Here is a 22242-nt window from a genome sequence, read left to right as displayed (position 1 = left end):
TTTTTTAATATGTTTTTAATAGAGTGAAATTAGAATATAATGGATATGGATTAATGTAGATACAATTATTAGACAGTTTCTCTTTTTTATTCTAAAATGTATTTTCAACCTATCTATTTCAAGACAGTAATTACGAATATATTATATTAAAAGAATGCGTCTTAAGTACTTAATATTAATATATAAATATAATACAAGTTTTTAATTAAATTCTTTATATAATTCAATAATTTTGAGCATTCCGAGTTGTGAATATAATACATTCCGAGTTGTTGTTCGGCATCCCTCACTTTGTGTCTTGGAAAAGTCTTCGGCAGATGATGCTTTTTCTCTGGTATGCCACGTCTGGTAACGTTAATTGAAGTCCTACAACATAAGCTTCTTCCCCTTCCACCTCTAGTATGATTGTTCCCTCTGGTAAGGCTGCTCCAGCTGCATAAAGAAAGACCATAATCATCCATCGGTTATCACATGCAAAGATTGCTGCTTCTTCTCTGCCTGCTTTTACCACTGTCATTACTTCCTTAACCTACATAGTTTTCATCCACAGTTCAAAATAAATGAGTTTATCACAGTGATAAAAGAAAAAAGCACAGTGTTAAGAGAAAAAGACAATACATCGCTTTGTGTAGCAACAACAATTCTCAAGTCGTCCAAGTCCGAATGTGTCTGATCAAGCTTTTTCCCCCGTTAAAACCGTCAATTCCTCAAACGGTAGCAAAGAAAATAAGTAGTTAAAAGAACTTATTATATATTAGCTAGGTAATATAATGTAGGCAACTAAATAATATGCGTTAAATAGTTAAAAGATACAAAATTATGCTGATAATATGTTAGTCACTATTATTTGGTTCTTAGCATTCAGCACAAAAATTACCCAGAAAACTATATGACATTCTAATGGCTAAAAATGTTACAGAATAATCAATCAAGAAATTGTATATATCCTAATTAAGATCTGTTCTAAAATGAAAGACATTATTCTAAATTTACCAGCAAGTAACCTAACCAAACCCAAAATGATCTAAACTCAACGGTATCAAAATGGTAGGTAACATTCGTTACCTTGTGAGGTAGGTGATTCTAAACTCCGATTCGAAGAGTCATATATCCATCATTAATAACATGTTCAAATGTTGATGTGCGGTAACGATACTACTAGCATTAGTCATGAAACTAATGCTAATTAGCATTAAACATGTTGCTTTTTTGTAGTTTTACAAAAAGCCAATCGTTTTTGCATTAATAGTATTGACGTAATCAACGTAAGTACCATTACTACCATGGCATTAACTCCATTATCACAACTATTCAACTTGTTACCATTCAGAACCAACATGTCACACACATAACATCATCAAAATTCAAAAGAGATACTCCTTTAAAAAAACAAACGTAAATATAAAATCCAAATTTAACAATTTTGATTTGTTACAAACATCAAAATGATATATAGTAAAATCTCTATAAATTAATAATGTTAGGACCATGACATTTTATTAATTTATAATGATATTAATATATCTATAAATTAATATTTATTATTTATTGTGTAAATTAATAATTATTAATTTATAGATATATTTTTAAATTATTTAAATTCTTAAAAATTGTGAATAGAGAGAATTTTAGGAAAATAAGATTAAACTTTCGGATGTTATAAATTTTATGGTTTTGGAAATGAATTTTAATATCTAGAAAACATGACTGACAATAAATTATAAATAATAAAGACAAATTCACTTATACACATGACATATATAAATTCAAATTTATGAATAATAATATCAATTGTCGTATTTTAATATCCTATATAACTATCAAACTAAAAATGATGCATATCAAAAAATTGAAACTATTTATATGACATGTTATAGAATAAATTATATCATTATAGTTTGAAAATATAACATAATAATTATTTTATAGATATGAGTTATAGGAGAAAATTCAAAATTTTAAAGCATATATTATTATATCAGTATATATATATATATAATATATATTTATGATTATTAAGTTATGATATTATTGGGACCATATTTTATAGGATATTTCAAAAAAAATATTATCTTATCAAATTTTGTTATTTTAACACTAGTCCAAAACCAACAAAATTTATTAATTTAGAATGTTTATTAATTTATAGAATATTAATTTATCAAAATTTTACTGTATATTGCTAGACATAGATATTTTATACTACAATATGATTCAACATGTTATAAAGTGGATACGAAATAATGGAACTCATTAATTGGAAAATTTTACAGTTAAATCAAATGCTTTCCTAATACGGAAGTTTTTTTTTTTTTTTTCAAAACCTTCTACTTCAGCGAAAAAGTTTGCTTCAACCAATCAAACCGGCGGGTCAGCCCGAATTTAGAAACAGCGATCATCTAAATATACCAGCCATGAGCCACCTGGGACTGCCACCTAACACACACATGGCACCTCACTCAACCTCTCTGTGTTTCTCAGGAACGCTCTGCTTCGCTCGTCTCCCACCTCTTCCTCTCTTCTCCTCCTCCGCCATCTCTCTTCGGGTCTCCCGTCAATTCACGAGGTCACTCTTGTTGCCGAGAATCAATTGTTGTGTATACTCTCTCGTTTCTGATTAATTCAGTTTCAGGTCTATTAGAATGTCTTCTTCTTCCTCCCCCATCGATTCTGTTCCTTCCCCGCCAGATAATGCTATCGTCGTGAGTTCTTATAAGCCTCGACTCTCGTGATTGGGTTTTTGACTTGAATCGTGATTATAGGAGAACTGAATGGTCGTTGTTCGTGTGATTTTTTGGCAGCTTGGTTGTGGTGGCATCGCTGTGGATTTCTTAGCGACGGTTGATTCTTATCCTCAACCTGACGATAAGATCCGAACCACTAGCTTGAAGGTAAGTAAAGTCTTCTCCCCTCTCCCCTCCCAATGGTCTTCTGTTTTGGAAGTGATTTTATGGTTTAGAGATTTGATAATGTGGTTAGGTGCAAGGAGGGGGTAATGCTGCAAACGCGTTAACCTGTGCAGCTCGTTTGGGTTTGACTTCGAGACTGATTAGTAAGGTCCGTTGACTTCTCTCCTTTTTTGAATCGATAGATTTTGGCATGAATAGATTCAACAATCGAGTAGAGGGCATTAGTGTATTGATGCTAATTGATTGGTAACGGAATACATCTTTAGGTAGCGAATGACTCTCAAGGCAAAGGTATGCTGGAAGAGCTGGAAGCTGATGGTGTGGATACTTCTTTTCTTGTGGTAATAATGCTCAATCTTTTTACTCTTAAAGTTTGCAATCTTGTCTACAATTTCCTAATCATGATAGTCTTGTGGCAGGTCTCTAAAGAGGGCAATTCGCCATTTACTTATGTCATTGTTGACAAACAAACGTGAGTGATTCTTTTTCCCTAATGTTGGTTGTGAATTTGAGGACCTCTTTTATTTCGTAATAATTTACATAGGAGTGATGTTGGCTTCTTTGTGTCAAATCTATTAGTTAAGTATTCAAGCAAAATTTAAACTGATAGCTATATAATGAAATGGTACTCGTTATGGCTTGGAATTGATTTGTTTGCATATATCATTAGATCTTCTTCAATGGTTATGTTTTTCAGGAAAACCCGTACTTGTATTCATACGCCAGGAGACCCACCGATGTTACCAGCTGACCTTTCTCAATCTAGCATGCTATCAGCTCTAGAAAGAGCAAGCATTGTATACTTTGATGTAAGATTACACGAAACAGCCTTGGTGATTGCAAAAGAGGTAAGCATGCATCTCTTTACCCTTTCGAATGAGTTATTAGGCTTCACATGTTTCTTGATTTCCCCCAAGCACACCAAAACAAGGGTTTATTAGTCATGCAAATAGTAAATTCATTTGTATGTATGTAAGATTAGTCTTCATTAAGTTTATGATGTTTGAGGATTTCACAAGATTATCTCTTTTAATTCATTTTTGTCTACAAATACATAATATGCCACACAACCTACATGTTCATTTTCGCCTGTGCTTGTTGCTTTTATCCAGAGCAGGCAGGTCGCAAGAAGATACCTATTCTAGTTGATGCAGAGAAGAAAAGAGATGGATTAGATGATCTCTTGCAATTCGCCGATTACGTTGTCTGCACAGCAAAATTCCCTCAGGCAAGTTAGTCTCGGTTTATTCTTTGTTTTCCGGCATATTTTCTCAGTAAACGTTCTTAGTTACTCGCATCGTGCAGGTATGGACAGAGGCCTCTTCAACTCCTGGTGCACTCATTTCCATGTTGTTGAGATTGCCAAAACTGAAATTTGTGATCGTGACATTAGGTGAAGAAGGATGCTTAATGCTTGAAAGAGCGTCAAAAGGTACAAAACTTGAGACTTATGTCACTCACTAGAAATCAAAACGTCTTGCATGCTTCTTTTCCCTGGGTCATGAACATCCATTGGCTTTGTCGAGTTCAGCAGATGTATTACAATCTCAGGAGACGGATATCGAGAGCTTGGTGGAGACACTGACACATAGAAAAGACTCAACCACAACATTTCCAACCTGCGTTTCATCGGTAACTACTAAAAGTTATAGCTCCTTAAGAACGTCTCTCACCCATATGAAGACAATCCAACCATCCACACATTTTTCATGCAGGAGACAACAAATTTGAAGGCCGACGGGATAGGAACAGTGAGTGGACGATTGTTTCTCGGAACAGCAGAGAAAATTCCTCCAGAAGAGCTTCTTGACACCACCGGTGCTGGTGATGCATTCATAGGAGCCGTTCTATATGGTAAAAGATTTGCAAAGATTCCTGTACACTCCCTCAGAAAAAAAAACTCAAAACCCAAAACTGACCGACCTCTACTTGTTTCCTTGTTTTGTAGCCATATGCGCTGGCATGCCCCCAGAGAAAATGTTACCATTCGCTGCTCAAGTGGTAACTCTCCAAAACTGAACCTCTCTGTTTTGTTTAAACCAATGCATATGAAACTTCAACGTTACATTAGATAATGTGAATCTTGGAATGTTTTGGAAAGCAGAACTTCCTAGTCCTAAGGCAAATCCCAGACTAAACTCGAAGTTTTGAGCGGCCATGTGCATTCCCTGGTTGCCATTAGTTTGAGACTCATATAAATGGTCCTTGTTTCCAATGTTTTTTTCCAGCCTCATCGAACCATCACCTTCAGTCCAAAACCCGTTTTTTTCCAAATGGAGCACATAACATTTCCATTCCGATCTTCGTAACGGTTGCTTTGTATTTGGTTATTTGCAGGCTGGTTGCAGCTGCCGAGCTTTGGGAGCTCGCACTGGTCTTCCTCACCTTACAGATCCTAGACTTGTACCCTTTCTGGTTTGACACTATCTGTGTTCCTATGTCAACTTCTGAGTCACTTTACTCCAACGCCCACTTATTCTAAATGTTCTATTGGATGAAATAAATAAAAAAGGACTTGGTGTCAAATAATATATTCTGGTTAGGTTTGACTTTAATGTGTCCAATTATCAAAAACGAAACATATACGAAGTGGTGTTATTCTAATCTAAACTACTAAATGCGAGCAATGTGACCGCTTCAACCTTAATCGCGTCCGTGAATGCGTTTATTTTATCAACGGCTAGGATTGCACCGAGTGCTACATGCCCGACGACTGCTCCAAGTCAACGGTGGATTGCCACGCCCACGCGCCATTTTCTACGTGTGTCGTCACTTGCTCTTCCCACTTGCATATGTTTTAAACACTAAAAAGACCAATTCATAAACATAAACATAATTGTTGAGTCCACACGCTCCTTCTCATTGGCCGATAATGTGGAGCCTATTGCCGTGTCTATCACAAGCTTAGTGACGGCGAGATGATCGGCCGTGTGAACTGTAAAAGAACCAAACGTTATGTCCAAAAGAAGTGGTAACAGTCCATTCGCAATTCACTTACAATCATGTATATTTGGAAGTTGTTTGAGTGAAAACAAAAATAATTACCAAAATTGAGATTCCTCCAAGGTCCCTCTTGCGTTTTAGACAAGTGACATTAACTCTACCAAGTACCACTTCTTCGTTTCCATGCATCCCCCTGGAAGTAAAGGATACGAAGCAGTCTTGCACGTAACTTTTGTTTTTTTCTCCAATCTATCAGCAATCCACGCAAAGTGTATTATATTAGCTAGGAAGAAAAATATATATATCATGGATGGATTATGGATCTGGTCATGAAACAAGATTATTACGTTGTGTTTTGTATATCGGGCAACAAGATCAAAGATGACATTGTTTACTATCCACTTGTTGAATATCCTTAATTATAATTTGTACGATGCTATATCATCCGAAAATGTCCCGTTACAAGTAAAATTGATTATGACAGACAGTGGTTGAAAGATTCATTATGAGATTATAAGAGACCGTGTTTTCATAACAAGTTCAATTATAATTAGACATGGTAGACGTTTTTAATGGTAAAAATATCTTTAAAAAAGTTAATAATAGTATCTAGGAGATTTAGTCCGAGTTTAAAGAAATTAACTTATTTTTAATCTAAGAATTAATGAAAAAAGAGAAAAGAGTCATTAAGGGAAGCTTATGAATTGAATGGTAAATTAACGCTTACTTACCTTAATTACTCTCTCGGAAAAGACTTTACCTTAATAAGCTAAGTAAAAAGCTCAAAGACTTTATGACTAATGCTCTGATATATCGGAAAAGAAAGAGACAAAGGACAAAAAAAAAAAAAAAAACAACAACGACGAAAGCGTCTATACAAAAAAGAGGTGCTTTTGATTATTAGGATTTCTTCTTCTCGACCCAATTTGAATTATTTGTTCGCTTGAAGGTTTTCGAGCTTATGATACACTTCCATTAGATTCAATCGCATTTTTTTTTTTGTGTGTGTGTGTGTGTGTGGGTATTTGTATTATCCTGCTGAATGATATAATATAATCTGGGGGTTTTGGAGTTGCAGAGTTTGTCTCCTCCTTGCCGTAAGTTACATACTGACATTTGCGTTTGTGGACGATCGGAGGAATCTCATGCGTTTTTAGATCCAACACCAAGCTGAGTAGTTTCTGATCGGTTTTAAATCTCCGGTTAAGAAAATGGTATTGTAATTTCTCTTTCTTTCCGTTCATGATTCTATTTCGGAGTTGTCTTTGATTCTATGGCGATTCTAGTGTTCTTCGTTATCTTTGGTTTCATCATGCACAGATTGGTCTTTTGTGATATGTAGACTTCTTAGGTGAAAATCCGATAAATCAGGGATGGTAAAGACTTTTCATTGATTCTATCATTGACCAGGATTTTAATGTGTCAGGACTGGTTTACTAGAGTTGTTGAGATATGAAGCTCACGTTTCAATTTGAAATATCATCTGAATCTTTTGATTTGGTGTTTCAATGTTCTGAGTTTCGTTTTTTTTCCCTCATTAGATGCTCTCTCTCGGGTTATATGATTTTGATTTGTTTTTTTTTTTTTTTTTTCTATTGCAATATGGTCTGTTACTTAAAATAGAGTTGGGAAGATAGAGATGTAACTGAACTTTTGGTTTTGCAGGCTTGTACTACAGTTAATGTTGGCTCTTCCGTTTGGGTTGAAGATCCAGAGGTGGCATGGATAGACGGTGAAGTTATCGAAGTTAAAGGAAATGATATTAAGGTCCTATGTACCTCAGGGAGGACGGTATGTTTCACCTCTTCGAATCATTAAAAATATGCATCAACTTCTCAAGTTTCGATTTTTTTTTTGTTGGTGAGGATTATGTTTATTTTAAGCAAGCTACTTCTTTACATTTTTTCCAGGTGGCTATTAAAGTTTCAAATGCATACCCAAAAGATATTGAAGCTCCAGCTTCTGGAGTGGATGATATGACAAGGCTAGCATATTTACATGAACCAGGAGTCCTCCAAAATATGAAATCAAGATTTGATATCAACGAAATATATGTGAGTATTCCTATTTGAAGGTGGCAATAATTTGTCTTTCACTTTGTTAGGAATTTGCGCTGATATGTATATGTATATTCTTCCAGACTTACACAGGGAATATTCTGATTGCTGTAAACCCTTTTAGAAGACTACCGCATCTTTACAACAACCATATGATGCAACAATATAAAGGTGCAGGCTTTGGTGAACTGAGCCCTCACCCGTTTGCAGTTGCAGATGCAGCTTACAGGTGCCTGCCATGTACTTTTGGAAAAAAAAAAAGTTCTCTTCTTTTGGTTCTGGTTCTCTCCTGTTTGACATTCTTTCGCTTGTTTACATTGGGGGGGGGGGGGTAGACAAATGAAAAATCAGGGCATTAGTCAATCAATCTTGGTAAGTGGTGAAAGTGGCGCAGGGAAAACTGAGACTACTAAATTGCTTATGCAATATCTGGCGGACATGGGAGGTCGAGCTGTTTCCGAAGGAAGGACTGTCGAAAATAAAGTTTTGGAGGTTATCCATAGCATATCTTTTAGTATAGACCTTATGGATTGTTTTCGTGAAGTAGAATTGAAAATCATTCTGAGATATGTTGATGTTTTCTTTGTATGCAGTCTAACCCTGTCCTAGAAGCATTTGGAAATGCCAAGACTGTCAGGAATAACAATTCAAGGTTTATATAGTATCTAATATACCTATGCATATGCATGTGTGTGTGCTTATGTACTTTTTTTTTCTTTCTCTTTTGTGTTGAATATCCTTATACCCTTATTGATTCATGTTTATAAATCATTATATGTTGCAGTCGATTTGGTAAATTTGTGGAGATTCAGTTCGATCAAAGGGGAAGAATATCAGGAGCTGCTATCAGGACTTATTTGTTAGAGAGATCGCGGGTTTGTCAAGTCTCAGATCCTGAGAGGAACTATCACTGTTTTTACATGCTTTGTGCTGCACCACCTGAGGTACATATGGGTTCTCTCTCCTTATAAAGTTCTTCCAAGCATTTCTTCTCATTTTGGGAACGTCGGAATCTGATCTGGTATTTGAAATAGCTATGGATCAGAATTTGCTCTGTACTCCCAACTATGTTAATATTCTTTAGTAAATAACTCAATTGCTTGGATTTGCTGGTTCACGTTGATCAAAATTATGTTAGAAGCATCATTAGAATTGTGCAGTCTTCATGAAGGAGGTGTCGTCGAAATGCTTGCCTGATGTTTTCTCATTGTCCTTCTATTATTTAATCAGGACATTAAAAAATGGAAATTGGCGGATCCAAGAAAATTTCATTACCTGAATCAATCTCAATGCATTGAGTTGGAGAGAATGGATGATGCGAAGGAGTATCGTGAAACTAGAAAGGCAATGGATGTTGTTGGAATAAATTCAGAGGAGCAGGTAGTATTTTTTTGTCATTCCCTTGGTAAAAATTATGCTATCGACATATGTATGAGTGTCTTTTGATATAATTTTATGTCAGGAAGCAATATTTCGAGTTGTGGCTGCTATTCTTCATCTAGGTAACGTTGAATTTGGAAAAGGGAAAGAAGCAGACTCGTCAGCCCTGAAAGATGAGACATCCAACTACCATCTGAAGACTGCAGCTGAGCTTTTCATGTGAGTAACTAATTGATTATGTGTGACTTTAATATGGGAAACCCTTCCTGAGACTGTTCATTGAACATTGAATAAAGAAGTCATTTCTTTGGTTTTCGTCAGGTGTGATGAGCAGGCACTGGAAGATTCTCTTTGTAAACGTGTAATTATGACACGTGGTGAAACCATTACGAAATGTCTGGATCCAGAATCTGCGGCACTCAGCAGAGATGCATTGGCAAAGACTGTGTACTCAAGATTGTTTGATTGGTATGTCTAGTTTTAACACATTCAGAATTTGGGTTACTGGATGCTTCTCTTTCTTTGCATATTTGCAAACTTAGTTTAATTACACTTTCTTAACTTGCTCTATTTGTCTTTCAGGATTGTGAACAAGATCAATAATTCAATTGGACAAGATCCTGATTCAAAGTATTTGATTGGAGTGCTGGATATATATGGGTTTGAGAGTTTCAAGACAAACAGGTGCTTAAGCGGTATGCTTTTGTTTGATAAGGGAATGGAACCAGTTTAGAGAAATACTTTGGAACTTAGCGTGATAGAAAAATAAGTCGCTGCACTTTCACATGATAGTCCTGTTGTTTTGTTTATTGATTTTCTATGGATTTTTAATTTTAGTAAGCTATGGAAAGGGTAGTTTTTAATTCTCTCCTTTCGTACATATATATTATGACACGAAAGAGAAGTGAATACTGTATATCAAATGGATTTTGCATGCACTTTGCAGTTTTGAGCAATTTTGCATCAATTTGACCAATGAGAAACTTCAGCAACATTTTAATCAGGTTTGTCTGAGGTTTGTACATATTCAGATTGCTGTTTTTCAGCCCGCATTTTCTCTAATAGTGATCCACGTTTTCTTTTTCCTGGCAGCACGTCTTCAAAATGGAACAAGATGAATATAATAAAGAAGAAATTGATTGGAGTTACATCGAGTTTGTAGATAATCAAGATATTTTGGACCTTATTGAAAAGGTTGCTAGTTTCATTACGTTATATCTGCTACATCTTACTTAGTATTATTTATAATACAGTATTCATCATTATTTTGTCATGCTCAGAAACCTGGTGGTATCATTGCTCTCCTGGATGAAGCTTGGTATGGCTAAGAACTTGAATTGATATTGTTCTACACGTGTTTTCTCTTTCTCCTTTAATATCTAAATTTCGTACCTGTATCTTGCAGCATGTTCCCAAGATCAACGCATGAAACATTTGCTGAAAAGATGTATCAAACGTTCAAAGATCACAAGCACTTCAGTAAGCCAAAATTAGCTCGTACTGACTTCACAATTTGCCACTATGCTGGTGATGTGAGTATACACTTGCTTTGATGTTTAAATATGTACAATGCGTTAATGCCCAAAAAACTAGTGTTTCATGCCCTAATAAGTAGTACATCATATTTTCAGGTCACTTATCAGACCGAACAGTTCCTGGAAAAGAACAAAGATTATGTTGTTGCCGAGCACCAGGCTCTGCTAAATGCTTCGAGGTGCGCATTTGTTGCATGTCTCTTTCCTCTTCTTGCGGAAGATGCTAACAAAAAATCGAAGTTCTCTTCGATTGGTTCACGATTTAAGGTGCAGTAAATGAGGTAGTTTTAAGCGAATTATTGTTTATTTGATCTCATGACTAATGAATCTTGTTTCTTACTTATGCAGCAACAATTGGTGACATTGCTTGAAACCCTGAGTACTACTGAGCCTCACTATATTCGTTGCGTGAAGCCCAATAATGTTCTGAAGCCTTTGATCTTTGAGAACCAAAATGTTTTGCAACAGCTACGATGTGGGGTGAGATTTCCGTACTTTGTTTTCTCTGATAAACGTGCTTCTACGTGCAATTTTTAAATTCTGAATATGAATATCTTTCAGGGTGTGATGGAGGCAATCAGGATTAGCTGTGCTGGATTTCCTACAAGAAAAAGATTTGAAGAGTTCCTAGACAGATTTAGCATCCTTGCACCTGAAGTTTTGGACAAGAGGTTCCTCTCTCTTCAATATAAAGTTTGGAAACTAAGTAGCTATTCAAAACGTTCTAACTTTTGGTTGGCCTGCGTTCTAGTTCTGATGATGTAGCTGCCTGCAAGAAACTTCTTGAAAAAGTTGCACTCCAAGGATACCAGGTACGTTTTTGAAGCACCATAGTCTAAATACTTTGCAATGTGGCTGAGCTTTAAAATTCTGATGAAGAGCGTCTGACTGATTCTTCTTTTGTGATGCTCTTTCAGATTGGTAAGACGAAGGTTTTCCTCAGGGCAGGACAGATGGCTGACTTAGATGCTCGGAGGAATGAGGTCTTAGGCACAGCAGCCAGCAGTATCCAGAGAAAATTCCGCGCCTACTTGTCCCGCAAAAGTTTTACGATGCTACGCAAGGCTGCAATAAATATGCAGGCTGTGTGCAGAGGTACTTTTAAAGTTTAAAGAATAATATCCGATTTACTAAATTTTTCTATTTATTCATTCTCTGCTTTATTTTCTGTGATTTATAGGTCATCTTTCTCGACATATCTTTGAGGGATTGCGCAGAGAGGATGCTGTTTTGAAGATTCAGAGAGACATACGGATGTACCTTGCTAGGAAGTCTTACGAAGAAATATATTTTTCTGCTGTTTCCATTCAGTCAGGAATTCGCGGTATGGCTTCCCGTGACGAGCTACGGTTCGAAAGGCAAAAGAAGGCGGCAATTATGATTCAGGTCTTGTACACGTTTCTGGTGGAAGATTGTGAATGGCTACATTTTTATTTTCGTTCTTTTTCGTTCATCTACTAGATGTGTTATGGGCTTTCCTTCTTCTTCCCAACTTCGTTTGAAGTTCATGACTTTGAGTTTGTTCTCTTCGTATATAACAACAGAGCCACTACCGCAAATTCCTGGCTAAGTTGCACTACCAGAGGCTAAAGAAAGCAACAATTACAACACAAAGTGCATGGAGAGCAAGGTTAGCCCGTCAAGAACTGCGTAGGCTTAAGACGGTGAGCTTTCTATTGTGTATCCTCCTCCTTTTTTTTGTATCAACTCATTCTGCATAGACTATAGCAATTGCAACACTTCAGGTAATGTTTGTTTTAAGTTGAGCTGATATAATGGATATATATGAGCTTACATAATGGATTAGGTGAGGTTTTATAATTGAGCTAGCTCTGCGAATTTTAGGCAGAAGATGTTAGCTTTTCCCAAAATATGAATAATTGCAATAACGATGCCTTCATTTTTCGTGCAGGCTGCAAAGGAAACGGGAGCCCTTCAAGCGGCCAAGAATAAGCTTGAGAAGCAAGTAGAAGAACTCACATGGAGACTGCAGCTAGAGAAACGCATGAGGGTAAATAATAAAGCACTTTTCATATCTTTTGGCGTACCTTTTATCATCGTAGTATTTTCATTCCAAAGCCCTTCTCTGGAATAACTGGATTCAGATACTTAACAATAACATATCCGTCATCTATTTTGTGGCTTTAACGATTCAGACGGACATGGAAGAAAGTAAAACACAAGAAAATGCAAAACTACGATCAGCTTTTGATGATTTGCAACTTAAATTCAAGGAAACCAAAGTCAAGCTCTTACAGGAACTGGAAGCTGCTAAAAATACGGCAGAAATTGTACCTGTGTTGCAGGAGGTTCCTGTAGTTGACACAGAGCTAGTGGAGAAGCTAACTAGTGAAAATGAAAAGCTCAAGGTAGGAATTTAGCCTTGTTTTAGTTCTTTGCGTCTATTAAGGATGTCAAAGCTGTGAAATATCTCAAGGTAAGGCTTCACATTTCCTTTATTTCTCATTTTGTTTCAGTCCCTGGTAAGTTCACTAGACCTGAAGATTGATGAAACAGAGAAAAAATTCGAGGAGACAAGCAAACTAAGCGAGGAGAGGCTAAAGCAGGCTCTAGAGGCTGAAACTATTATTGTTAATTTGAAAACTACTGTGCACGAGTACTCACTATACATCTTTTGGTATCTTATTGAATTCACCAAGATCCCTTTGGCACTCAATCAACATTAAGCATATTTTACACATGTTCATTTGCAGACTTCAAGAAAAAATATTGGATGTGGAATCTGAGAACAAAATATTGAGGCAGAAATCCCTCATCCAGACATCTGCACATCTCCCTCCGACTCCGGTTAAGGTATATCTGAGCAGACACATACTTGGGTGGCTTCACAATCATTGATAATTAAAAGTATTACTCTCCTCTTTGCAGGCCTCACAAAATGGTCATTTTAGTAGCAAAGAAAGTCTGCTCAATGTAAGTCGTGTCTTGCCTTTTATCTCGTTTGCCCTAAATTATGTTCAATCTGTTTGTATGTCTTTAAAAGACATCTCTGCAGGGATCTGAGATTGAAACACTGGCAAGAACCCAAGAATCTGATGCAAGAAGTCGGAAATATCATTTGGATCGTCAACGTGTATGTTTTTAGTTGAATTACTCCATTCTGTCTTTAATTCTCATCTGTCAGATGTGCCTTTTTTACTGAAGAGCGAGATTTTTCGTGCTATAGGAGAATGTTGATGCTCTTATCAACTGCGTAGTAAATAATATTGGATTCAACCAGGGGAAGCCTGTAGCGGCATTTACGATATACAAATGTCTTCTTCATTGGAAATCCTTTGAAGCTGAAAGGACTAGTGTGTTTGATCGTCTTGTTCAAATGATTGGTTCTGCTATTGAGGTACTAAATTACATGTCAAGACTTTCTAATTAAGACATTATTACACAAGGATGGGGTATTTTGCTCTTCTTTTATCATCAATTTATTTGAAACAGGGTACTCTGGTGTTTCTTACCTTTGAAACGTAGATTATATATAATAATCACATCTGAGATTTTTACGATCATTACTTTTAGGATGAAGATGACAACGATCATTTGGCTTATTGGTTGTCCAATACTTCAACCTTGTTGTTCATGATCCAACAAAGTCTCAAACCCGGTGCGACTGGCGCCACTCCACAGCAAAAACCACCTGTTTCAACCTCCTTGTTTGGAAGAATGGCCATGGTATATATGCCTTCGTTTTTGTATGTTAATGAAGTTTTGTTCCAAAATTAATAAACTTTTCTGAAACATTATTTTCTAAAATATCAGGGTTTCCGTTCAGCGCCTTCCTCTGCCGAGACTTCTGCAGCAGCAGCAGCTGCAGCGGCTGCAGTGATTCGCCCTGTTGTGGCCAAGGATCCAGCTTTGCTTTTCAAACAGCAGCTTACAGCTTACGTAGAAAAGATATTTGGAATGATTCGGGATAACCTGAAAAATGAGTTGCAAAGTTTGCTTTCCCTTTGCATCCAGGTTGGCTAAATCATTGTTCTCTATACCTTTATTACTATTAGTCTTCTTTTTCTTCTATATACATATGTGGTTGTCTGATATGAATGGACCTCTTTAGGCACCGCGGACATCAACAGGACGTTCGTTACGATCTGCAAAGTCAATGGGCAAGGATTCTCCCCTAGACCACTGGAAGGGGATTAATGAAGGCTTGAACGCAATTCTAAGCACATTGAAGGAGAATTTTGTATGGAAACCAATAAAACTCGTCTTCTCCAGTTACGTTTTCTTTCTCTTTAATGTCTGAAATTCTTGATAGTTTTTTCCACTTTCAGGTTCCTCCTGTTCTTATCCAAAATATATTTACTCAGACATTCTCATTCATCAATGTCCAATTATTTAACAGGTAATAGATTGGTTTATTGTCTATCATTAACTAGGCATGTCTATATAAGGCATTATTATAACGGGTTCATTCTTCTCTGTAGCCTTCTTTTGCGACGAGAATGTTGTACATTTAGCAACGGAGAATTTGTAAAATCTGGTCTAGCATTGCTAGAGGAATGGTGCGCCGAAACAAAAGAAGATGTATTCCCTAGTGAATCTCCTTTCTACTTTTGTGAATTTGTTGATTGATTTATGTGTAGCACAATTTGGCTCATTATACCTGTCCTCATTAATTGCAGTATGCTGGCTCATCTTGGGATGAACTTAAACATATCAGGCAAGCTGTTGGATTCTTGGTATGTTCTTTTACACTTGTCTGATTATAAGAAAAATCATCTATTCTATTTTCCACGTTTCCAACATTTTGGTGGTAATAGGTTTGTGCACCTCTCATGATTGTCCTTTGAATTGGCAATTACCAACAGGTCATCCATCAGAAGTACAGAATCTCATACGATGACATTGCACATGATCTATGCCCTGTGAGTCCTTCCATCGGCTTGACCCTTTTTACTCGATAATAGACAGATACTATGCGCATGCATAGAATATAAATTCTAAATTTGAACGTTGTGTTCAATTTTTGCAGATCCTTAGTGTCCAGCAACTTTACAGAATATGTACACTGTACTGGGATGACAGCTACAACACAAGAAGTGTATCCCAAGATGTAAGTTTCTCGACAGAAATAGCTCTCTCTCTCTCTTTCTCCTGCCCAATCTGTTCTTCTTATGCTTTTGCTCTGGTCAGCTCTACTAAATTCATGTTCATGAACAGGTGATATCAAGCATGAAAGTGCTTATGACAGAAGAATCAAACAACGCTGACAGTAACGCCTTCTTGTTAGACGAAGATTCTAGGTACGTAACAAAATAACCCTAAATCCAAACTCTATTTAGACGTTTTGTTAAACTTCTTAGGATCAAGACCAATTTTCCTTTTTTTTTTTTTTTGGCCTGCTCAGCATTCCTTTCTCGGCTGATGATCTATCGAGTTCAATGCAAGAGAAGGATTTTGCGGAAATGAAACCAGCTGAAGAACTTGGAGAAAACCCAGCTTTCAGTTTCTTACTATAACGGTGAAATACCAAAAGAAGCTGCAGGTGTACTTCTCCCTTCAAGATCACACCAGTGTAAGCATGATGAAGAAGAAAAACAACATGTGCCGGAGATTCCCATATTCTTTTTTCATTCGTCACCGTTATGGCGAGACATAGATTGATTGATTCTCCATATCGTTTCTTTTTTTACTCATCGTCTCTGATCATCCCAGAAGTTCCTTAAGGTCTATTATATTATTTTGTGTGGGAGGAAGAGAGAAGAGACATGGAACTCTATTGTTTTGTTCTTCTTGTGTAGTTTCTCTTCTTTCTTCGTTTTGGTTCAACTTTAGTTTTAATTTTTGGTGAATTTTATAGATCTGGTGAAGTGCATCAGTTGTTATAGCAAAGATATATAATAAACAACTCTAGTGGCCTGAAGTGGTTTGTATTGTTGTAAATTGATTACTTGTATGCTTTCAAGATATCGGCACATTTCTTTAATCTGATCATAAACAAGAATCATGCACGGTTTACTTTAAAATAATTTGGTGTAATCAGAACTACAACTACGTATACGATATCATTAAATCAAAGCCACGCGATCTACCACTGAGCTTAGAAGGCCTCAGCGATTCAACCAACTTTTCTAAGTATATATATCTATGTTCATGCGCAATGTTCAATGGCCCTACGTCCCTTGCAAAGATGTGCTAAAAAAATCTTGTTTGAAAAAAAAATAATAACAACTCCTTTTATTTTGATTGGAAATTATTACTTGTATACTTTCATGAAAGGATCACTTGTTATTAATTTTGTTTTATTGAAAAATGTTATTATTTCGTTGGTATACAAAATCATGCCGATAACTATTATGCTAGTGACTAACAACGTTCATCGCACGAAACTATATGACATCGGAATATGGAAGCAGCAATTTTCGGCGAAGTCTCTCCCCTTACATGCTGAAGTAGAAACTTTCATTTGGACTATGCGGTGAATGATCGTTCATAACTACTAAAATTGACTTTTTTTTCAAACTGCTCAAACTTGGGAAGTTGGTGTCTTCTCAAGATTGACAGGGAAGAGTTTACTTCTTTCTCTTTTATCTCTATATCTTCGTTTTATATGTAAACAGTTTTACATCCCATTAGTTTATATAAGTTAATCTTTTGTTGTAAAAAAAAAAAAAAACTAGATAACATTCTAATGGTTAAAAATGTAAACGGACTATTGATTGGACTATCGATTGATGCATGTGTTATTAAATTAAACAAAACCAACGATCATCACTCAGTGTAGATTAAATAAAAACTATAAAAGACATTGTTCTAAATATAGAAGTCAGGAAAAATAAAACACTAAAAACCAACTCTGTCACCAAATCAAAACACTAGTAACATGGGTTTTTTTTTTTCTTCTTTCCAATCGAAGCCTTTTAAGTTACATAAAAACTTTAGTGCTCGTCTCGCCTTGAATGCCTGCAATTTGACGTAGTTGCTGCAGATGTTGTTGCAGAAAAATGTTTTAGATATATAAGATTTAAAAAAAAGTGATTTGATTATATGTGAAGTGGTTAATTTGTAGTAAAAAAAAAGATATGATGGTTGTAAATAGATTACTTGTTTTTTTTTCTAAGATTGTATATCACGTGACGTGAGCATTAAGTAGAAGTATATCAAAGAAAAAGGCATTGATGAGGAGGTAGTCTCAAAACAAGAATCACGTACTTGGTGGTCTTCTCTTATTATCGTTATCAGTCTCCTGGCCGTCGGATTTTGTTCCCTGACCTGCAAGATTTAAACTTATAAAACAGTTGACGAGGTAATCTCACAAACAAGAATCACGTACGGTTAATTTTAAGATAATTTTTGGTGAAATCAGAACTACTACAACTATAACTAGTACACGAACCCATAGAAGAAAAACTGAGCTAGCTAAATCCAAATAGAAATAAGTCGTAACAAAACCCCAATCTACTTACTACATGTGAATAAACAGATCGGGACTAATTAAATTGTTATATACTCCCACTAAAACTTACTTCTAGTCGTATTAATGTAATATCCTTTTCCAACATCCGTTCCATGGAAGCGACCTTCTCTTCCAACCTCTGAGCGACAGGAGCCATCTTGTTTGCAAATGTTCTTCCGTAGCTTCCCGGAAATACGGTATTGTAGTCCTTAATTATATCATCGAACATCTTCATTATATCAAGGACTGAGATCGATTTACGTTCTGAAATCAATTTAAGTTTCTCATCGATGGAATCTAGATTCTTCTCACACTCGATCAAGGCTTCTTCCAACGTCGGTCCCCTAGAAGCTATCTCAATTTTCAGTTCCCTCAACTGCAAGATTTAGACTTAATGATCATTAAACAGTTCACAAGGTAATCTGAATCACGTAAACAAAAAAAAAAAAATTTGGTGTAATCAGAACAACAACTAACTAGTACACGAACCCATAGAAGAAATTAAAATTGAGCTAGGTCGTAACAAAACCCCAATCTACATGTGAATAAAACAGTTCGGGACTAATTAAATAGTTATACTCCCTACTAAAAACTTTCTAGTCCTTGTGATATAATTAAGGCCTACGAGAAGAGTAATACGATATGTTCCTTACATCATCGACTGAGATGAATTTAAGTTGCTCCTTCAGACAGCTCACGGAAGCTCAAATCTTTTCACATCTCTCGATCTGCTCTTCCCACATCTGAAATATTGTCTCGATCTGCTTTTCCCACATCTGAAATATTGTCTCCATCTTCTCTTCCCACTTCTGTACCTTGGAAGCTAACTGAATTTCAGTTTTCTTGATAAGCTCTTCCCACATGATATTTCGAGAGCCAGAGTTTTCGCCACCAGACGAGAAGAGAGCCATGATCGCTTCAGCCACCGCGGTGTAGCTTGAGACTACCCATCCGAGAACCATTGTTTTCGCCGGAGACGATTGACGATCTAGATACGACGGGTTTATCTAGGGTTTGGTATGTAACACTTTAAATATATAGATACTTAGGGTTGAGGCCTTATTAATTGGGTTTTTAAAGTGTTTTGCTCTCAACATAAGAATGGCATATTCAAAACGCGTTTACAAAAAAAAAAAAAAAAAAAAAAAAAAAAAAAAAAAAAAAAACAGGAAACAGGAAACTTTACACAAATTGAGCTAAGTACTAATTTAGTACTTACGAAGATTGGGAAAAGGGAATTAACTTTGTTTTTTGAAAAACTAAAGAAAACACCTCTGGAAACAGAATTGGAGAAAAACGGAGACGCATTTGTTAAGTCAAGTTTTGGAATTTCTTACCCATTAAATTGATTGAAATTATTTAGTCTTGTAATTGGAGTGTTTGTAAACATTATAAACTGATTATATTTGGCTTAAGCTTTTAAAATCACATAAATATAGTAGCAAACTGGGACTACCTACCTTGACGAAAGTTACAAAACAGTCACAAATTACCCACATACGTGTGACGGATTTATTAAAATCTTTAACAATAAAAAGTATTAATATGCTAAGTTTCCAGATTTTCTACTTGTTATTAGATTATTTTTTAATTTAAGATTAATATTATACTTGCAGATTACCAGATTTATCTCTTGTTTTACTATGTATCATTGTCTATTTTTAAACACGTTACCAGATTTATTATAAACATATATTGGAGATTCTCAAAAATAGCACTAAAATATATTTTTTTCCAAACTTAGCACAATATCTCTAAAAATTCCAAAATTAGCATCAGTTAATCTTTTAAAATTAAATCTTAAATTCAAAATACTAAACTCTATCCCCCAAAAATATACCTTAAATGTGAAATTGAGAATCTAAACCTAAAAAAAGATTCTAAAAATTAATTTTAAAGTGTTAAATAGTGCTATTTTTGAAAATTTATGTAATGTGTATTATAATTATCCATAAAACTTGTTTTAATGCTATTTTAGAGTATTTTTCTTTATATATACCTTCTCATTGGCATCCAATTGTAGTATATAATGGACTTCTGATATGTGGCAGTACAAATCTCAGTCCAAAACTTACCCTAGTTTAAATACCATATAGATTATCATCGATAATTAGTCTTCAGGCTTTGGACATCTCGGATCCGATAGTTTCATTAAAATAAAGTACTCAGAATTTGACTGCATATAGATAATTAGCACTATAACCAGTAGTAAGTTCACAGAGGTAATTAGAATTTAGAAAACTCGTACGTGCCTTGTGCGGTCATGCACGCATGCACTTAACACTTTTACAATATAGAATCAGTAATTATAAATTTTACAATATAGAATCAGTAATTATAGCAATAAATCTTACGCACTAATAATTTCAACATAATAAAATTGTTATTAACGAAATCTTTAATTACACCAAATTTTAGTTGGTTGCCCGACTCTCTTTTTTTTTTTTTTTTTTTTTTTTTTTTTTTTTTTTTTTTATAAATATGTGAAGAATATTCATTAAAACTTGAAGTTTTTAGAAAATTTACAAAAAGCTTGATACATAGCCTCGTCCCTTGCCCGACTCTCATTTTGTGTATTCAAAACCATTATTCCTATTTGACCACTGAAACACAAACGAAAAAGGGAACGAAATCGAGTGATTGTATCTTCAAATGCATTAGTTTGTATGTCGTCACGTAACTATGTTAAGTTCGGAACCCTAAAAAAAACGAAGAAAACATTAACTCACCTAATCATTACCACAACAACCGCAAGTGTAATTCTTTCGTAATATGAAGCTAATGCGCCACGATACAAAACTCAACATGACGATGATGAATACGATGATGCCCCATACGATAATGTTTGTAGTTTCGGAACTCATTTTGCCTTACACAACAATTTTTTTTTTTTTTTGTGTCAATTAATGTGTTCGTGTTTCCACTTCTTTTCTGGCACAACAATTACGTTTATACATAAAATTGATACCAGATACCACTCAAAACTATTATAATTATTAATTTATTATAGCTCTTACGTGCGTTTTTTCAATTAAGAAAAAAGATTTGGATTTTTTTATCAATAAATTACTTGGAGCAGTAGAGGATCTCCATTAACTTCGACTGAACCGATCTGGCCATCTCCACGAAGTTTTGGGCTTGATTTGATCATTTTCTAATCAGAAGTATTACCATAACAATCATATTTTATATTGACAAATAAAACTTAATGTATGTAGTTTTTTATTATATCTCAACTTTTTTTAGTATATATGTCTTTTTTTTTATAGCTTATACTTCTTCCGTTTCAAAATATAATATGTTTTAAAGAAGTTTTTTGTTTCATAATATAGAATGTTTTCAAGTTTCTATGCAATTTTTGCATTAATTTTTTATTTTATATTATGCACTATTGTTTATGATTGGTTGAACTTGTTAAAAGTAAAGATTTTTTAATTTGCGTGTTTTAGTTAAAACATCATATATTTTGAAACGGAGAGAGTATAACTTTGTTGATTAAATTTCGATAACTATAAATATACATAGAGAAAGATTAATGACACTTTTTTTGTGTTAAAGGGCTTCCTTAAATATAAATCTTATACGTATGTGTATTAAAAGTTGTATCTCAAAACAATATTTACGTCACAGTTGTAATGGAATACAATTTAAACTAGTGAATTTATTCAAAAAGAGTCCACTTGGATCTTTCTAGGACCATATTGATTTTTTTTCTAACCAGATCGAGGGACCATATTATAAAACCTTTGTAATAATTTTTCTTGCGATATGGCATGGTAAACACTATCTCCCTCGTGGTCGTGGTACATTTGAAGTTTTCATTTTTGTTTTTTCTTCCTATATGGATCATCAATGTTTCATTATTACTCATAGACTCAACTGGACCAATCTCCTCCCAATATGATAAATATTATTTGACTTTTAAGTTGCGAGGATTATTATCTGATCGACATATTTTGAAGATTCTGATAACATGTCGGAATTTCATTAGTTAGACGCGGGTT

At 35.1% G+C, this 22242-nt stretch overlaps 2 protein-coding genes and 1 long non-coding RNA gene across 15 annotated transcripts; 2 read left to right on the top strand and 1 right to left on the bottom strand.

Annotated features, from left to right (window-relative positions):
• Positions 1 to 149: 149 nt before the first annotated feature.
• LOC147933673 (uncharacterized) lies at positions 150 to 1325 on the bottom strand. The gene is made up of 2 exons (XR_015571093.1): positions 619 to 1325; positions 150 to 529 (listed from the first exon to the last, which is right to left on the bottom strand). It is a non-coding gene; the product is annotated as an uncharacterized LOC147933673 (long non-coding RNA).
• A 906-nt stretch (positions 1326 to 2231) lies between these two features.
• LOC104722000 (uncharacterized) lies at positions 2232 to 5435 on the top strand. Of its 7 annotated transcripts, none has more exons than XR_015572057.1 (13): positions 2232 to 2566; positions 2633 to 2702; positions 2802 to 2891; positions 2980 to 3057; positions 3176 to 3250; positions 3329 to 3381; positions 3607 to 3757; positions 4022 to 4137; positions 4215 to 4341; positions 4444 to 4541; positions 4625 to 4763; positions 4858 to 4910; positions 5247 to 5435. XR_015572057.1 is itself a non-coding variant. In XM_010440096.3 (13 exons), the coding sequence occupies exons 1-13, from the start codon at positions 2415 to 2417 to the stop codon at positions 5328 to 5330; spliced, it is 1275 nt and encodes a 424-aa protein (XP_010438398.1). In that variant the 5' UTR covers positions 2260 to 2414; the 3' UTR covers positions 5331 to 5435. The 7 variants fall into 7 exon arrangements, 4 of the variants coding, with proteins under 4 accessions (XP_010438398.1, XP_010438396.1, XP_010438397.1 ...); XM_010440096.3 differs by having other exon boundaries at positions 2260 to 2566; positions 2642 to 2702; positions 4027 to 4137; positions 4441 to 4541; XM_010440094.3 differs by having other exon boundaries at positions 2285 to 2566; positions 4027 to 4137; positions 4441 to 4541.
• A 1183-nt stretch (positions 5436 to 6618) lies between these two features.
• Positions 6619 to 16768, top strand: LOC104721999 (myosin-14). Of its 7 annotated transcripts, none has more exons than XR_015571917.1 (40): positions 6619 to 6739; positions 6931 to 7066; positions 7518 to 7643; positions 7763 to 7906; positions 7993 to 8138; positions 8245 to 8401; positions 8503 to 8561; positions 8694 to 8853; positions 9140 to 9289; positions 9372 to 9508; positions 9611 to 9757; positions 9872 to 9973; positions 10236 to 10293; positions 10382 to 10483; positions 10570 to 10607; positions 10695 to 10821; positions 10921 to 11091; positions 11173 to 11304; positions 11386 to 11495; positions 11576 to 11636; positions 11742 to 11919; positions 12005 to 12210; positions 12369 to 12488; positions 12737 to 12835; positions 12981 to 13193; positions 13302 to 13441; positions 13539 to 13638; positions 13714 to 13758; positions 13841 to 13918; positions 14012 to 14182; positions 14359 to 14511; positions 14599 to 14799; positions 14897 to 15025; positions 15098 to 15184; positions 15267 to 15366; positions 15465 to 15521; positions 15651 to 15707; positions 15815 to 15895; positions 16003 to 16085; positions 16190 to 16768. XR_015571917.1 is itself a non-coding variant. In XM_087474229.1 (40 exons), the coding sequence occupies exons 2-40, from the start codon at positions 7064 to 7066 to the stop codon at positions 16299 to 16301; spliced, it is 4524 nt and encodes a 1507-aa protein (XP_087330355.1). In that variant the 5' UTR covers positions 6619 to 6739; positions 6931 to 7063; the 3' UTR covers positions 16302 to 16768. The 7 variants fall into 7 exon arrangements, 5 of the variants coding, with proteins under 5 accessions (XP_087330355.1, XP_087330358.1, XP_087330356.1 ...); XM_087474229.1 differs by having other exon boundaries at positions 15114 to 15184; XM_087474232.1 differs by having other exon boundaries at positions 6636 to 6739; positions 10921 to 11003; positions 15114 to 15184.
• Positions 16769 to 22242: the final 5474 nt, after the last annotated feature.

The sequence above is a fragment of the Camelina sativa genome, chromosome 11 (assembly GCF_030686135.1).
Source record: "Camelina sativa cultivar CO46 ecotype springtype chromosome 11, ASM3068613v1".
NCBI lineage: Eukaryota > Viridiplantae > Streptophyta > Magnoliopsida > Brassicales > Brassicaceae > Camelina > Camelina sativa.
The sequence above is the reverse complement of the archived record's forward strand: the minus strand, read 5'-3'. Positions and strand labels throughout refer to the sequence as shown.

What these genes read in the sequence shown, in the direction of transcription:
- LOC104721999 (XM_087474229.1), top strand. An exon ending in TACTCAAGATTGTTTGATTG is followed by an intron (nt 9,758 to 9,871) that starts GTATGTCTAGTT and finishes TTTGTCTTTCAG; the next exon opens with GATTGTGAACAAGATCAATA. An exon ending in TTGCACATGATCTATGCCCT is followed by an intron (nt 15,708 to 15,814) that starts GTGAGTCCTTCC and finishes CAATTTTTGCAG; the next exon opens with ATCCTTAGTGTCCAGCAACT.
- LOC104722000 (XM_010440094.3), top strand. Translation starts at nt 2,415, where the DNA reads ATGAGCCACCTGGGACTGCCACCTAACACACACATGGCACCTCACTCA. An exon ending in GTCTCCCGTCAATTCACGAG is followed by an intron (nt 2,567 to 2,632) that starts GTCACTCTTGTT and finishes ATTCAGTTTCAG; the next exon opens with GTCTATTAGAATGTCTTCTT. An exon ending in TACCATTCGCTGCTCAAGTG is followed by an intron (nt 4,911 to 5,246) that starts GTAACTCTCCAA and finishes GGTTATTTGCAG; the next exon opens with GCTGGTTGCAGCTGCCGAGC.